This window comes from Ursus arctos, unplaced genomic scaffold (assembly GCF_023065955.2).
Source record: "Ursus arctos isolate Adak ecotype North America unplaced genomic scaffold, UrsArc2.0 scaffold_3, whole genome shotgun sequence".
NCBI classification, from domain to species: domain Eukaryota; kingdom Metazoa; phylum Chordata; class Mammalia; order Carnivora; family Ursidae; genus Ursus; species Ursus arctos.
This window is the reverse complement of record NW_026622985.1, coordinates 70,526,722-70,545,481: the sequence shown is the minus strand read 5'-3', so window position 1 is coordinate 70,545,481 and position 18,760 is coordinate 70,526,722. Positions and strand designations below refer to the sequence as shown.

General features: G+C 39.5%; 1 protein-coding gene across 16 annotated transcripts in view; it reads right to left on the bottom strand.

The window, feature by feature from the left end:
- The window catches only part of ST7 (suppression of tumorigenicity 7), a 231,404-nt gene that overhangs the window by 98,956 nt on the left and 113,688 nt on the right, over window positions 1–18,760 (bottom strand). For all 16 annotated transcript variants that reach the window (XR_007188122.2, XR_007188124.2, XM_048212785.2 and 13 more), the window contains exons 2-3: window positions 13,942–14,024; window positions 2,032–2,191 (exon numbers count right to left, since the gene is read on the bottom strand). Coding sequence is in view for 14 of the 16 variants with exons in the window: in XM_048212785.2 (XP_048068742.1) it covers window positions 2,032–2,191; window positions 13,942–14,024 (243 nt within the window). In the remaining 2 variants the exon portion in view is untranslated. The remainder of the gene's footprint in view (window positions 1–2,031; window positions 2,192–13,941; window positions 14,025–18,760) is intronic.

The window sequence follows — 18,760 nt, the reverse complement described above, 5'->3', positions numbered from 1 at the left end:
CCTGCACAGTAGCAGACATTCAGCAAATTCTAGTGGAATTGAATTAATAATATTCAAAAACTCAGTTTTAGCCAGGTCAAAACCCAGCACAAATAAAACTGGGAATTTCCATGATTATTATTTTTGAATAAATTTGTATAAAGGACTTAGGTCCTCCCTTTTAAAACTGCCATAAAAGCACTAAGAATAGCATCAAGATTTATATAATGCATAAGGCTTACTTCAAGGTAGCCATAAAGAGAGAAAGCAAAGTAATAGTGACAGTAGAACTCTTCATTGCATTTAGGAATGATGTCAAGAAATTTAAAATGCGTAGAGAGAATTTTAATAAAAATTAAAATGTACTCAATGAAGAATGGCCTCAAATAAGGCTGCTTTCCATTTCTAATCTAATTTCCTACAATGTTTTATATCATTCAAAGACTGTAGTAACTCTAATCAGACAAGAGGTCTTCACAGCAGATGCAAAGTGAGGGCCGTTACCCACAATGGCTATACTCTGAAGATGACTGAATGATCAAGACCCCCCATTAGAATAATGTGCCACACTTGTTAGAATAGTGCTTAATGTTTCACTTTGCTCAGCTCTCTTTCTGTTTCTTTCACAAAATGGGTACATTTTCAAAGTCCCAGACAATTCTGTTACCTGAGTGGTGCCATCTCTTGCACATGTACCCTTTTGGATGAAAAAAAAATGTGCACCTCGTGGTGCCCACTACCACTCACAGATGGCTGGCAAAGGGTCTACTGAAAGGGCACTGGATCAACAACAGGAATAAAATATATGTGCAGTGCTCCTTGATGCTTATCACCTGGCCAGACAGTTATGAAATGTGGACTGAGTTATTCTAGGAGAAAGAAAAAAAAAATGATCTAATCTAGCTCTTTAATTTCTTCCTCTTCAACCTTTAACTATCAGCACTAGCGCCCTCCCCTTCAAGAAGCAAACTTCTTCCCCCAGTTTGGGTCAGGAACTCTCCTTTGTTCTCCACAGCATTGTATGTTCCCCTCATGTAATCATAGCACTAACCACTGTGTCTCCTTCAGTAGACATGAGAGATCCATGAGGACAAGGACTTTAGCTTTATTTTTTTTTCAATCATAAATTCATAAGAACCTGTATAAGGCCAGGTTCATATTAAGGACTTAGCAAATGTTTGCTGAGCTGATAAAGAGACCAAGCTAAGAGACCATATTCTTCCCCCTTCTTTTATGAATGGAGAAATTACAGGCCTTGCATGTACTCATTTGTGCACTCACTGAGTTTCAATGATGGACCAGACACTGCACCAAATGATAGAAATACTGCAATAAAGCAGTCAGCTTAAACGTTACAGTGAGATTTGACAAATGTTGCTAAAGATAAAAATGTTCCAAGTCAACACAGGTGGAGAGATACTGTACAACCTATCAGAAAAGGCTTCCCAGGAAGTAACACTGGAGCTGGGTTATGAAAGACGGGCAAACGTGCGAGAGGGAGACAGACTTCTATGAAAAGGGCCGTGAGAAAACATGGCATGTTCAAGAAATGAAAAGGAGAGGGACAGGACTGTGACTGAAGCCAAAGCTGGCAAGAAAGGTGAAAGCAGCTTATGCTATGCTAAGGAAGCTGGGCTTTATCTTCAGTGGAATGGAAACCAAGGCAGCCTTTTAAGCAAAGAAGTGATGTGATCACATCTAGTTAGACAGAAGGTTCTGCAGTTAGCATGGAAAAGAATAGACACATTCAATAAAGTTCGAGAAACTAGGGACAAGGAGGCCAGAGAGACTCAGGCTGGGAATACTGACCTAAATAAATGATCCTTAGCTAAACCAAATTGGAGAAAAAGTAAAACTAAACAAAATAAATATTTCCTTTCCTTGTGATGCTTATATTCTATTTCCCTGGTAGAAGCTGTTAACATCTTGGGAAAATACACTGCATTTTTCTCTGGATACTAATATTTAAATAAGAACATTATTACTGTCTTATAGTCATAATAATTTAGTAAAAATAAGCAAATCATGTTCAAACTGAAGGACTTTCCATACCTGAGACACTTTGCCTGTTGGAATCTGAGTCCCCATTGCTGGAGTTAGAATTATTGGAGGAGTTGTTGTCAACCCCTCCCAGGAGGGGGCGCAAGTGGCTTACTGAGACTTGTTCAATGAATGATGTTCCATACTTGCGAAAATACCACCATTCAAATATCTAGAATAGAAAAATAGTATAAGTAGTTATGGTTCTTGTTACTGTACATGATTTTTGTACACACGCCCATGAAATATGTTGCATTTACTAATTACATCCACCTTAAATACCTAATTTTTTATTCCAAAAATTTTGCTTAATTTATTCTAAAAATTAAAGAGATTAATAAAATTAAAACACCAATTACATTTTAAATTCTCAATGTAGTTTCCTCCACTTAATACTAGCTTTCAGAGAAAATCCATACCTATAATCATGGATAAAAGAACACTGTTAAGAGCTGCTCAATATTATTTTCCTCCAAATTTACATAATATTCCAACAAAATCACCATGGCTGAAAGACAACTCCAGAAATGTATACAAATAAGCAAGTTTTAGAAGTATGGCTTACAAAATATTCCAATTCTTGGCACCTTACATTCTGATAAAGCCATACCTGCATAAAATTTTTAAGATAGCAAAATTCTATTTTTATTTTAACAACAAGCATTTCCTTAGAGAAATGCTGGTTTTACAGAAAGAATGAAAGGCATCCCGTTTCTTGTATGGATAGTACGCCACTACTGAGAGACTTAGCAATGTCCCACCTGCTAAGAAGTGCTTTATAAACACAAGCATCTGTTGAACACCATTAAGTTAATGTTTCCTAGTTCACCAGCTTACCAATTATTATATACCATGCATTGCAAGGAGAAAAGAAATGACTTTCGTTAATAAGAGGAAAGGAGCAATAACACGCATATGATTAGGCTGCAATCATGACTTCTAAGTACGGGGAAAGCAAGTGACCTCCTGCAAGCCTGCTTCCCTGGCCCCTCGGTCCTTCCAGTGAACACTTTCCCACCACTGTTCAAAGCCGCTCTCTCCCACATTCTTTCTTCTCCTCCCTGCCTGATTTGAGATTTGTTCCTTAAGCAGCCACAAATCATCACACAGAAGAAATTTAAGAATCAGCTATGTGCCAGAGTCTCATAGGATTAACTATGCCATATTTTTATAATATAATCCAGAATGTGGAACTAACATAGTATTAATTATCTTTATGCTTACCTATTTCATAAAAACAAGATTTTGTTAACTACTCTGGAATGGACTTTGGGCTATTATTTTAAAAATCAGTGTTTTCTTCTGCTGCTCTACCAAACAAAAACAACCTTTTTTAAGACAGACAGAACATCTATGAATAACCAGAAGGAGTCATCAATCAAACCAAATGTTTCCAATTCTATGACACCTTTAAGTTAATTCCAAAAAGTTAGCCCTCTGACTATATGAATTTTTACGTGTTAAGACACTCAAGTAACTTCACTGGCAGACAGGGAAGAGAATATGATATGAAAGCTAAGAAGGGACAGAACTAGTCTATAATATCTGGAATGCTAGCAATAATCTTGCTTGAAGGAACAAAGCTCAAGAATGGTAAATCTACAAACCATGAATCCAAGGAGTCTGTAACCTCAGACAAGTTATTTCACCTATTTGAACATCAGTTTCTGCAAATTGTAAAGTAGAAATCACATTCATTCTTTATCCTCAAGGGTCCTCCATTTTCACACCCATGTAAAACATGTAGTTTCAATCCCCCACGTAAAATCCCCAGTTCAGTGCCCATTGCATGTTTGGTTCTCAAAAGTAATAGCAAAGTTACCATTTATTATATTGATGACGTACATACCTCTCCTGCACAGGACACCTGAAATACTGATGCACTCTGCTCCCATTAGTCTATGATTCAGGCTTGTACAGCATCTTCTTGTCTGTTACTAAGTTATTGGCTGAAAGCCCGAGAAATCATTGTGAAAAAGGGTACTGCTCACCATTCAGTTCTGCCCACCCAACAAAGCCCTTAAGAGTTTCGTGGCTTCGCCTTTATTAGAAGAGAAGGAAGGCTCCAAGCAACCCAAGAACACTGAGCACAGAACTGGCAATGGCTCTCAATCACTGTGGCGGAGAGCTTTTGTTGCCCTAAGCCTCTGCTCTGCTTTCTATATTATGCTGCTGGGCACCTGCCAGGCCTTCATTCATTCACTCAGTCACATAGCAGGAAGTGCTCCACACCAGGCAAGGTCTGTGCTCTAGGGTTATATAAGGCACATGTGGCCCGTGATACCACCAGTCCCTGCCACAGACCACAGCACCTTTCACAGGTTGCTCCTGACGTAGCCTATATCCATCACAACACACACACACACACACACACACACACACACACACACACACATGCACACACACCTTGGAACTCCAGATTTCTCAGTTTCTACAGAAGAATCACAGAATGTTCGTACTAAAAGGGACCTTAAAGGACCAAGCACAATCTCCATTTAAAGAATGAGGAATGACCAAAGTCTCACAGCAAATTGAGTAGCAGCTCAGCCTAAAGCCCCAGTTCTGTGCCACTAATCTCGCTAGGGCTCTACAAGGAGACATCTTTTTGTAACTCTGTTGCATACTGAAACACAGACAGATGTAGCCTATCATTTCTCTTTTCAAATCTTTATTTCCTAGTGCCTTCCGACTCCACTGTCCCTTTGCTTTCTCAGCTATCGAAACCAATCCAGAAGTAGTCTATCAAGTGGGACTAGATCATTTATCCTAAATAGGGATTCATATTAATGAGGTATTTGCATTATAATAGGAGACAGACCTTCCACCCAGTATTTCTAATGCAGGATTAACAGATCTCAGATCTCAGTAAAGATTGGGTTATTCCTGTAGCTATTTGGTGGTGGGTGGGGGGTCTTCCTGGGCCTGTCTTTTGCACAGTAGTAGATGGCTTCTTATCTATCATGGTCCTTCCTTGTCCTATACGAATGTCCCCAGTACCCTAGGGCAGAGACTCTAATAGGCGTTGAAGGAACAATTAGCAAAAGAAGTAGAAAGGACTTGAAGCCTTCTTAAATCTCAAACTAAGTCATCTAATTTGGGGTCAGCAAAATAATTTGCCCCTTATCCCAAAACATGACAGGCTTTGGGCCAGCACCTCACAGAATTTTTAAATAGCTGCACAGATCCAAATGGGCAGATGGTGTTATTTAACACACACATATTTGGTGTCACTTTGAATTCTTCTCCCTGGTGCATAACCGGCAATGTAAATAGCAAAGCTCTCATAAACAAATTTAGATTTTAAAATTAGTCCTTGCACATGCTAGTAGCTTAGTGGGCTTGCCTCAGTGGAATAAAACAGGTTTTAATCTGACAACCATAGAATTAAAATATAAATTTACTATTTCATAGTCTTAAATGCATAATCCCTCTACTGCTTTTTTTCCAACTCATGCTTCACCGCAAAGATTATACAGAACAAGTAAGATGAGAACTAAAAAGCATCCATTCACTTTGGCATTTAGGAAATCAACAGTGGCCCTCCCATCTAGCTGAAAGTTCAAAACTCAAATACACTTCATGATAGCCAAGTTATGTGACCTTGTTTGATTCTCTGGGGCTTAATTACCTGATGCACAAAGTAATGTCACAGTAAGCACTCAGTTAATGTTGGATGGATGCACAGATGAATGATTACAAGACTGGATGGAAGGATGGTTGGACAATTAAATGGATGGACAACAAGGGCTGGGCCAGTGCTTTAATGGAAGATAGTCTAAATCAACAGCAGGACCAATGAAAGTTCTTGTGTTCTTTTTATTTGTTATTTAAAAAGATAGACTTACACATATTTGTGGAAGGGTAAAGAATCTAGTGAAAAGAGAGACATTAAAGATTCAAAAAAGTACAAATGATCAAGACGCATGATGCCAAAGGCCCAGAAAGCATACCCACCCTGCCTTCAAAAGGTAACCTATCATTTCTTACCCTGAGACAGAAAGAAAAGGAAGGACGAATGAACAGAGGGGAACATTCTATTTTGGAAAATAGGGTGTGATATGAGATATTTTACCAGTAAGAAGCAACAAAGGAATAGAGTGGGTGACACTAATCTCAGTAGAGGTGAGGGTAAGGCTTGTCTTCTCAGAACAAGGAAAGTAGGGATGGAATCGGGAATGTGAGAGTTGAAGAAGTAGTTTGGATCTATACCTTGCAGGACAGAAGGATCAAAAACTATACTTGAGACCCAGATCATATTTAAAATAAAGACCCATTTGTCAAGGACCCTGTTAGCAATGCCTTATGACCTCCTCCATACTATTTGGCAGAAGCAGAGAAGATGACCAAAAAGTACCAGGACTAGGGGTGGAGATCCAGGTTCAGAGCTGGCCTAAAGTACAACTCTCCCACAGGGAAGGAACAAAAAATCTGGCAAAGCGATAAACAAACAAGACCCTTCCATCTACCCTGCAAACCTAAAAGTTGAGTCTTTCCTGAAGATGCCTAGATTCTTCCTAGCCAATAAGCACTCTTCTTCTTGAACTGCATGTTCTCTATATAAAACACTTCTCCTTGTGAATCAGAGACTTCCCTATACCCTATACCACACTTAAAAATGCTTCAAGATTTCCATACAGCAGCACCTTAGTAATTCCACACCAATTCCATTAAACCCACAGGAAATACAATGATGTCTCAGCCTGAAATTGGCTAAGTGCTCCCTACGGATTAAAGGGTAATGATATCACAGGAGAATAGATCCAGTGATGCTGGAGATTAAAGAGGAAATACGAAACTTTCCCGCAGTCTGCTCCCAAATGGAAAGACTGCAAAATTGACACCTGCTCTAAGTCTTCAGAAATATATCTGGTGGTGAACAGATTTTTGGCAAAAGGGGATCTTCTGGGCTTAAATGAGATAAATCAAGGCTGTGGGCATGGATTATATAATATCCATAATCTTTTTAGTTTCTTGTTAGAATTCTCAAATACATGATTGTCTCTATACACACCGACCCTTTCAGAGTTCCCGCCGCACACACCCAACTCCACATGACAGACTGTTTTCCCCTTTTGGTTCATGTTACGTTTTGTTTAGGAATACTGACATGCTATGGAAAGGGTCTTACTTCCCACTTCCTTGGTCTCAGCCAGTCCCTCCTCAGTCACTGTTCCCCTGAACAACTGAGGGGGGCTGTGTGAAGAACTGGTATTCATGCCCTTCAACCCCCTTTCCTGGCCACCTATCACCAAGGTTTTAAGAAAAGAGGGCAGACAGAAAAGTGAGGTTCTCTTCAAGGTCAATAGTCAATGACCCACCCCCACCTCCGTGTCTATATGTTCATAGGATGAGATTTTCCACTGTAGCATTAATGAGTGTGGACTGGAGAGGAGGGTCACTCTCCTGGGGGAAAATCATGAAGAGTACTGACATGGGGAGGAGCCATCCCTCACTGTGTGCCTCGGGCCCCACCACCTCATGCCATGGTGGCAGCTATCCTCGTGGTCCCTCTTTTAAGAGATTCTGATTCAGTTAGTCTGGAGTGGTGGTTGGACCCATCACTTTAAACAAGCTCCCTAGATAATTCTGACACAATCGGTAATTCATTCACTCACTGGATCTCTCTGCTTTCAACAAATATTTTGTAAGCGTCTACCCAGGCATTACATTATTGTATACAAAAACACAGATATGGTCTCAGTCTTTGTGAAGCTTCCATTATATAGAGGACAAAGGCTATAAATGATGACACAAAGAAAACATAATTATAAATTGTGGTAAGTATCCATGGCCAATTGGATAAAGAGAAAATGTCTCCTCCAGGGAAGGGTGTAGTGCCCATCCTTCTCTCTCTCTTTTCTTTTTCCTTCTTTCCCTCTACTCCCTTTCTTATCTACCTGACCCATTTCTATGGGTCTGTTAAAATGAAAACATCAACTGTTAGATACTATTGCCATCCACCTTCTTAATCAACACCTTCATGAGAGGCAGGATGATACTATGGCAAAGCAGTAGAAATTTAAATTCCAGTCCTCACTCCCACCCTTACTTACTAAAGTAACCTGAGCAAGTCATAAGCATTTTGGATGCCTGGTCTTTAAGTCTTTACTGGTTTAAACCGGAAGGCTTCTGAGGGTTCCTTTCCCCAGCCGTGCAACTACATGATTTTCAAGCCTCTCAAACTGTGCTCCAATCCAAACTGATAAAGCCAAAAGGGCACTTTTGTCCCTTTATCTGCCATCCGCTTGCTCACCTTCTTCACTTCTGCCTGTCTAATCATTAATCTGATCCACTCAAATACTCACGTCTACACTCAGACCCTGACAGGCGTGCGTATGTCTTCTCTTTGGCCTGGCACTTTGCTTGGTCTCCTGTGGAAAATCATTCATTTTTATGGTGACCCCCAGAAGCTGTAATCTGATAAAGCTGAATGAGCCTCAGTTTCCTCCAATTAGCTGCAGGCTCCCCTACCATGTGATCCCCATAGCATCTCTCCTTTATTCTATAGACAAGAGATAACTTGCTTCACAAATCAATATAGCCTGACGCTTATATGCAGCTTCCCACACCCCAAGAGCTCTTCCAATCAAGTTTCCCTGAGTCTTTTTTTACTCTTACCTCGAGAATCACCATCATTCATTCGGGTGATCCACCTATCTGTCAATTAAAGTGCTATCTCAAGTGCAAGTCAAGTCCTTTAGATGGAAAAGTTGAAAAGTTCCATAACAATCCTCCAGCCCCACTCCCTTACATTTGAACAGGAGGGGATGGAGGACATGGTCAAAAGATCCAGATTCAAATCTTACCATTTGTCTACTATATAACTTTGGTCAAGTTATTTAACACTTGTGTCTGATCATACTCAGCAGCATAAAGCTACTGCTACATTTACCACCTAGAATTTTAAAGAGAATTAAATGAAGTTATATATACAAAGTGCTTAATATCTGGCATAGAGTAGCAACTCAATAAATGGACCTTTTGATACAACTTATTCCTAACTAATTATCATCTCTTCTACACTTTGCCAAAAACATATTTTTTACATGTAATCTATGAGCTATGACTTTTATTTACTATTCTAATTTCCTCCCTTTTTAGTTCTTGATTCTCACTTTTTAAAATTATGCCTCAGATGCTTCTTTTTATATCTACTTAATATATGTGTAAAATGTAGGTGTAGGAGCATGTCCACATCCATGTTAATGGGGATCTCTTTATAAATGTCAATATAACATACAGCATTTTCTCCACTCTACCAACATTTTGAAAAAATTAAGGGGAGCATTTTCTCCACATAACCACCTAACCACTCTCAAAAATAAAAACAAAACCCAGAAATTTTCTCCACTGAAATTAACATTACTCCGAGAGGCTACTTCAAGCAGACGGGACATGTCCTTGCTAGAACAACTAAAAGACGAAATTGGTAGGTTTGGACTGTGATGAAAGGTGCAATTCCTATGGCTGGAACTGGACTGAGATCAGAAGGCTTGTGCCAAGAGGGCAGAGGGGCCACCTGGCGTTAAGCAAGGGAGAGAGCTGGCTGGCCTGGGCACAGGACCAAAAGGGCAGAGTGAAAGGTAGATGGTATAACCAAACTCTTTGCTGGCTTTCAACCTGCAAAATTAAGAACTAGCAGTAATATCTAGTAAAATACACACTGATTAGTCCTCATTTATTTTTAAACACCTTAGTGTAAAAGACAGTAGCATTTGCCAAATACATTTTATTTTTACGTATATTTGTTCAGTTAGAGGACTTTTTCAGGGTGTTTTTGTTTTTATTTACCCTCTTCTTCTAAGACATCACACTGCATGACAATTTCAGTCTCCAGCATAGGAATCCTGAGGTTCCCAAACAACCATTTCCCCAGGGGCATCCCTGTACTTTCAGCGTTCATTGCCTGGCTCCCCTTCCATTGCTCAGGGGAGACTAGTTAGGTAATTGTCTCTCTGTGCCAGGAAACAAACCACTAAGCACCTGATCCTTTACCTCAATGCCGCCTCTCCATGAATGCACTTGGCAGAAAATAACAGCGGCTGAATAGAAACCTCAACCCTGGGTACATTTCAAGGGCTAGCAAAGCTAAGTCCCCAAAGGCAGGACAACACCAATGCCCATAATCTCTAAAGCAGGAGCCTAAAGCTATCAAGAACTATTCCCGCATCGTAGTGATTCTGCCCTCAGTACAGACCAAGCATTTTTGAGAAGGGCTTTTCAAAATCTTCAAACATCAGAGGTTTTCCAATGCTCAGAGTTTCACATCAGGCACACCCTGTGCCTCCTGAGAAGGCTGCAGGACAGACACTCCCTGAGGCGCACCACAGTGCCCATCAGGTTTCAGCAGCTGCCCTCCGCACAGAGGAAGAGGGGGTCCGGCCGAGGGGGTCCCGCTCTACTAAAATCCCTTCATTTGGAGAACAAGAAAAGGAAGGGGTGGGACTTCACCTCCCTGAGTTAGAAGGTAAAATGATTGCTGGGCCTAGCTTACCAGAGAAAAAGGAAATCACCCACACTCTGGCAATCAATCTACAGCCTAGTGAACCCACACCAAGATAAAATCCAGACCTGCCATTTGTTCAGCAAGCTAGGAAAACAGCTGAGAACTTAGGCAGAAGGTGGCGAAATGAGCGACAGCCTGCCTGGGCTGAAATCCTGCTTTTCACTACTTGCCAGTGATGTGACCTAAGGCAGGTTACCCTGTGCTACCTATTCAGCCTATGCGTTAGTAAACTGGAAACAAGGCTGGCAATTACCTCCTCCCACTATTACAAGGAGTGCATGAATTAGCATATGAAATGCCTGGCACACAGTAAGCACCATCTGAGCGGGTAAATGTTCTTTTTTTTTTTTTTTTTTTAAGATTTTATTTATTTATTTGACAGAGAGACAGCCAGTGAGAAAGGGAACACAAGCAGGGGCAGTGGGAGAGGAAGAAGCAGGCTCCCAGCAGAGCAGGGAGCCTGATGTGGGGCTCGATCCCAGGACCCTGGGATCACGCCCTGAACTGAAGGCAGAGGCTTAACGACCGAGCCACGCAGGCGCCCCGCAGGTAAACATTCTTAAGTAAGCATCCCTGAGAGAGGAATACACAAACAAAAAGCTATTTTCTGCATCAGCGTGAATTAGTGATTTCAGCATGAAATTGCTATTCAAATTGTACCTAAAAGTTCACTTTTTTTTTGGCTTTTTTAATCAAAAAATATTTCAAAGATATTTTAGAAAGAAAATATTAAAGGATTATTTTAAATGTAAATAATTATTAGATGAGGACTTGTAATACTTTCTCCTCTCCCCCCAAAAAATATACATGCTAAAAGGCTGCCATGTTTTCAGCCCATACTTATTAATCATTTATAAAGTATTGAAAGCATTTTCTAAGTTTGAAGTTTCTTCAGTCCATCAAGAATATCAAGGTGGGAACCTGAGGACATAGGTTCTAGGCCTGGCTTTGCCACAAACTAACATGAGCTTAAGCAAATCATCTTATAGCTTTGTGAACAACTCTCTCTAGTATCCCTATTTTTTGCATGTCCCCACAGAACAGAGAAGACTTAGAGACACAGATGGGTGTGCAGATCTGCATTTAAGGGGCAATAGGGTACAAATTACTATACACACCTTATTTCAACCCATGTCAAGGAGAAGTTTTAATATGCTTCCCTTCACCTTGGCTTGGTCTCTGCTCAGTATTGGGCTTTCTATGCAGATTTCCATTCATATAACCACCTTGGTTCTTGCTGGTGTTCTTCACATTCCTGGCCCAGTAATATCAACTTCAAACATCTCCTCCCTTGAGCCCAGCAACCCATGTGATACAGCAGAGCAAGATTAACCCGAATATGCTTCAACCACAAAAAAAAAATGCTCCCCAAATCACCACCATTCCTTTAAGCTGTTTGCAGGTTTCTGCCCTTCATACATTGCTCTACCCTACAAGGGCAAGCCTCTGAAACTCTTTATTGCTCTAGCTTCATATATGTATTTGTTCCACATTTTTGTGCCCTTCTCCTCTAAAACTTGTGTTTTTCTAGTGCTCTTCTCTTAACATCAACTCTGAAATATCTTTCTTATTCTTATCTTTATAAAAATTAGTAATTAGTAATCACAGCATTATGTGTAGACAAAAAAAACCCACAACATTCTAAAATTTCTTTCTCCTTTAAGGTCATTTAATTATATTAGCGTGATTATACTAAATTAGATGGCCCTACGTAAGGTCACTTATATTAAAAAAAAAAAACCACCTACTTCACATGTTACAATTTATCGCACTTGTAATTATTTAGAGGATAAATTAATGGAGTCATTGAGATGATTATCATTGCTTTTGCCTATTTGGAATTTTTGAAAGAAAGAAATAGGGAAATGGGGGCTCCTGGGTGGCTCAGTTGGATAAGCATCTGCCTTCAGCTCAGGGCATGATCCTGGGGTCCTGAGACTGAGCCCCACATCGGGCTCCCTATTCAGTGGGGAGCCTGCTTCTCCCTCTCCCTCTGCTGTTCCCCGCTTGTGCTCACTCTCTCTCTCTCTCTGTCAAATAAATAAATAAAATCTTTAAAAAAATAAATAAAAAAAAAGAAATAAGGAAATGTAAATTTTGAAAGAAAAGAAGATAAAGGGAAGAAAAGCTTAGAACTGCCATAGCCACTTCAACACATTTAAAGAAACTGGGCTAACCACAATGAGATATCACCTCAAACCAGTCAGAATGGCTAAAATTAATAACTCAGTAAACAAAGGTTGGCAAGGATGTGAAAAAAGGGGAACCCTCTTACACTGTTGGTGGGAATGCATACTGGTGCAGCCACTCTGGAGAACAGTATGGAGGTTCCTCAAAAAGTTGAAAATAGAGCTACCCTATGACCCAGCAATTGCACTACTAGGTATCTACCCCAAAGATACAAAAATACAGATTCAAAGGGGCACATGCACCTTAATGTTTATAGCAGCACCATCCATAATAGCCAAACTACAGAAAGAGCCCAGATGTCCATCAATGGATGAATGGATAAAGAAGATATGGTATACACACACACACACACACACACACACACACACACACACACTCACACAAGGGAATATTACTCAGCCATCAAAAAGAATGAAATCTTGCCATTTTCAATGATGTTGCTGGAACTAGAGTGTATTATGCTAAGCAAAATAAGTCAGTCAGAGAAAGACAAATACCTCCATGATTTCACTCATATGTAATTTAAGAAATAAAACTGATGAACACAGGGAAAGGGAAGGAAAAATAAGACAAAAACAGAGAGAGAGGCAAACCATAAGAGACTCTTAGCTATACAGAACAAACCGAGGGTTGCAGACAGGAGGTGAGGGGGATGAGGCAAATGGGTGATGGGCATTAAGGAGGGCACTTGATTTAGTAAGCACTGGGTATTATATGCAACTGATGAATCATTAAATTCTGCCCCTGAAACTAATAATATACTATATGTTAACTAACTTGAATTTAAATAAAATCTAATAAAGAAAGAAAGAAAGCAAAATGAAGAAACTGGGCTATACTTCTACTGATCTTGATTATGGCCAGTAATCCATTTTGAAAGAAGGATGAAAAACATTTTTAGTTCAACTGAGTCACATGTATTTTATAGTATCTCAGACAATAGAATTTGACACAGAATTGTCTTCCTTTATTTTTCATTTTATTTCTATTTTGTTTTTCCCCTTCAACAAAAGTAATATATGACTATTTCAATTTTTTTCAAATACTTTAGAAATATGTAACCTGGGCAGTAGAAAGCCTCTTTAAGTCCAACCACCCAACATATACACACATGCAAGACATCACAATAAGCTGCGGGTATATATTCTTCCAGAATTATTTCCTATACATATACTGACATATTAGCATTCAGCATGCTTTTAAATAGGAAGGATTCTACCACTTACCAAAATGAGCCCTGATATTAGTGAGGAAGTGCCTGTCAGGGCCACGTAGAACTTCGGTGTTAATGTGTTCAAAAACATGCTCACTGAAAAAAAAAAGAGAGAAAAGGAGAAGAATAAGGAATGCATAAGTACGTCAATAAAACAGTGTTCCATTTTTCTCTCTAGTGAAATTATTTGTTTCTGATGACAAAAATTCTTAGACCCTTAACAAAGTCCCATTAAAACAGTTCAGCATCACAAAGGCTCAGAATGCTAGGTGTCAAGGGCTATATCCTGAAAGAAATAGCCACATAAAAGAAAAAAGCAGCTTTTTCTCAAAACTATTGTTGTGAATAGAAACTCCTCATAACCACTGAGGAGTCTAATCAAAGCTGGTTACTAAATTGTCAGAAAGAGAAGATCTTACAGATTTTGAGAGACCCACACATTAGAGTTCTTGAGGAACCAACAAGGAATACTTCAACCTTAGAACAAATGGAAAATAACTACAGTTGATCCTTGAATGTGTGGGTACTAGAGGCGCCAAACCTCGACACAGCCAAAAATCTGCACTTAACTTTTGACTCCCCCCCAAACTTTACTAATAGTCTACTATCACCCGAAGCCTTACCAATAATATAAAGTCAATTAGCACATATTTTGCATGTTATTTGCATTATATACTATATTCTTACAATAAGTAAGCTAGAGAAAAGAAACTGTTAAGAAAACCATAAGGAAAAGAAAATACATTTTCAGTGCTATATGGTATTTATTGGAAAAGATCCATGTGTAAGTGGACCCAGGAGGTTCAATCCCATGTTGTTCAAGGGTCAACTGTATATTTTCGGCAGTTATTAAAGATTGTAATACTATTGTTACTCCTAAGAAGGAAGGACAAATGGACAAAGTTAGCACACATTAGTAAAAGTTTTTTCACCTTACTTAAAAGGCTGTTAGACTAGTCATAAAAATAACTGGAGTCAATGAAAAAAAAAATAAAAATAAACCACTAAAAATAAATGTACAGTCAAGAACCTTCCTGACCAATTTCTGCCACTCTGTTCATATCAACTATACAGTTGATCTCGCTATCCATTAAGTAAGGTTCACTTCCATATTTTATAAGTATATTTTAATTCATTATCATTTTTATCTAGATATTGCATGAAACTTTGATTATTACCAAAACAACAACTGACCTAAAGAGCTTTTTGCATGCGTATTCACATTTCTTTACTGAGTCTGTTTGTGGAAGGGTACCACATTGGTCTGGTTTTAGAATGAAGGATGTTAGAAGTAGGGCTTTGATATAATTAGGGGAAAAGGCTTTGGCATTTGTCCTGAGCTTGGCCCAGAAAGCCAAGTCACCAACATGACCATAGATCCCATGTTCACTCATTCAACAAATACTTCTCGCTGTTCATGAATGAGACCACGGACAAGGAATGAAAGCATGAATCAGACACAGCTCCCACCGTCTAGATGGCCACAGTCTAGTTGGGAAATGAACAAGCAAACAAGCAATTACCATAAAGTTTGATAAGTGCATACACAAGTCCTGAGCATGGGATGTTATAAAAACACATAAAAGGTGTTGAATGCTACAACCGAAACTAGTGATGTACTATATGTTGGCTAACTGAATTCAAATTAAACACACACACACACACACACATACACACACACACACACACACACACACACACACACACACACAAAAGGGACGCACCTAAGGCTGAAGGCTGGAAAAGATGTCCAGGAGAATAAGTAGGAGTTAACTAGACTAGTGCAGGCAGCAGAAGCGACAGACAAAAGGGCAAGGTCAGCAGAATAAGGGGGCTACTTTGAGGTGCTGAGAAAAGATCACAGCCTTTCCAAACAGTTGTAGAGGCTGAGGAGGGAAACAGCTTGACCTGTGGGCCCTTTGCAGAGATGCAGTTGTAGAAGGGCGCATGGATTCCATTCTTCCTGGCTACCGGCCATCCCTCCCCTGCTCCCATTCTTCACTGAGTTTGTTTGACTTGCGGGCTATCACTTGTAATCTCAAGAGTCTGAACTAACACAATGTGTTCAGTTGATAGTCACACTCTGACTAAGAGAACTCTTTTGGGGAGATTGAGAAGGGCACAGAGGTGCAATCAGCCTAGGACTCCAGAGGTACAGCTGAGTTAAGGTTGGGTTTGCTTGGCCATTAAAAACCCAAAGATGTGGTGATTTGTCATTTCCCAAGCAAGTTAGTGGGAAAAGGGAGACTTTTTTGAAAGGAAAAAATTAAACAAACAAACCTAGAGCTTGTAACTGCCAGTCTGATTCTGAAGTGCCTAAAATTCTCAAAATTCCCATCCTCACACTATAAATGACCCCACACTCCCCATTATTTTTTAAAAAGTCACCAAAACAGAGTATTTGCTTTATTTTACAGTTATGAACTCTCATATCTGTATCATATACTTTTCAGTAGGTTTCTGGGGACAAAGTGAGTATAAAATTCTACAAAATCCATTTCTAAAAGAAAGAGGAAAACGTATGCTTGAATTAGAAAAGTGCTTTAGTAGTCCTGCTATAACACCCCAGCAACAAAAGCACAAATCAATGGAGGGGAAAGATCTAATGAAAATCATTAACTCAAGAATTAATTGATCAATGAAAAAGACAATTTTATGAGTGATCTAAAGAGATAAAACTATACAGTGTTCCCATTTGGTTTTACTTACTTAAGATTATATAGCAGTGGTAATTAATAATTAAAAGATACTTCTCTGTTATATCCAGTTGTAGAAAGCTACTAGAGTTGAGAGATCATGGAAGTCATTAGAAGAAATAGAGACACACATAGAGAATGAGAGTAGCAGAAACAGAAACACTTCAGAGAGTGGTAGGTGCTTCTTTAATAATCTATTAACGTTATGGTCTTTCTGAATATCCTGAATATCCTGGCTGAAATCACTAAGACATGGCATTTGGAAATTCTGGGCATAAATATCAACACTTCATACTCGCCATTTCCATCTATCTATGTATTTAAAGTTAATAACAAAGCACTTTCGCATAGTAGAGAGTTTAATTCTCACTTCAGCTCCATGAAGTCAATGTTATTATTCATGGTATTTCATAGCTGGCGGTGGGCAAAGACCTGAACACCAGTAGTCCTGCCCCCAAAGTTCAGCTCATGGCATCACAGGGTGTGTGCAGATACTGCTGACAAGCAAGAAAGAACAAAATAGCAAATGGAAAGCCCTTCATTTCAAAAGGAGAAGAATTCTGAATAAATCACACTAAAAGATGAGATGCTTTTAATACTGTACTTACTTTTACCTCTGACTTTTAAAGATAAGTTCCCTGTGATCTTATCATTGGTGTACTGTGTAGCCCCGGGGTAAAGGCCAGTAGGCACTCAGAAAGAAAAGAGAATCTAATTGAAGATTCCCTCATTAAATTAGGAGGGTTGCTCGCTGCAGACCAGACTGCCTTAAAACAAGGAATACCTTGCCTAGTTTCATCAGCAATGAGGACCACTAACAATTATTTTTAAAACATATGAAGGCCTGATGAAGTACCTAAAAATTGCAGCAGAAAACTGTGGGGTATGTACTTTGAAACATAAACTGGATTTTCCTGCTACAGACATATTCAACTGTCTCTTCCATAACTGCTAGGGCTAGGCAAAATAAACTCAAAAACAAAGACTAATCTAGCTTTGTGAAGAATAGATTCATAAAATTTCAATAATGTCCTATTTCAACCTAGAGATAAAAATTAATAAATCAGAAGACTTTTCATCTGATTCAGCAGGGCACTCCTCACAGGTCACTGCTCCAAGAACACTGCAGTAGTCAGTCAAGGGCAGCCTCGGGGACTGAATCATAGAACATTCTGATGATGCTCAACTTTAACTTAGTACAGTCTCCTCATTTAACTAATAAGCAAACGGGAAAGAATAAAGCATGGCCCTGAGAAGAAACTAGGTAGGAGGGATGGGTACATAGATTGAAAATTAAATGACCTAGGGGTGCCTGGCTGGCTCAGTCAGTAGAGCATGTGACTCTTGATCTCGGGGTTGAGGTCGAGCCCCATGTTGGGAGTAGAGATGACTTAATTTAAAAAAAAACAAAAACTTTTTTTAAAGAAAATTAAGTGACCTCTCTAAATCATAGAAGAGAGGAGATAACATGTCAACTATGGAAAGCGAGGGATCACTCCTCTGAGCAGGGCTTACTCAGGAATCATGTGGAATGGTCCTGTGAGGCTGTGTCTGTGAGGAGCCAGCCACATTTCTGTCTCTCAAGACAATAACAGCCTTCTTTCATATTCTTTAGAGCACAAGCAATCCCCAAACCACAGTCCTGGAAAAGACCTCTGCAAAACAGGGTGAACACATAACCCCGTGTTTGTCTCTTCGGACATACTCCGCCTTACACAGAGAAGCCCTGGAATGAAAAGACTAAGGCAGCATCAAAGACTTGGAGGTACTGACTGAAAGAACTGAATAAGCAGTGTGATAAAGTCTACAACGCCCAAAATTATTGTCCTCTGTCCCTTTCAGCCTTTCTAAAATATGGCATGTGAAATAGAAAAACTTTAAAAAGTTATAAAATAGCAATCATCAACCACTGAAAATGTTAGAAATAAAGTCCCTAGGAAGAAAAGTTAAAGAAACTAAGTTTATTTAGGCTGGGTGAAAACAAAAATGGAAGCGATTTTAGGTAAAAGTGTTATCCCTGGGAAAGAGACCAGGGTTAGGAGCCTTGGTCTGTAACCGTGACATCAGCTGTAATGTGGAGACCCTGGGAAAGCCCCACACTCTGCCAGGGCTACTTCGAGGCTCAGATGAAATGTG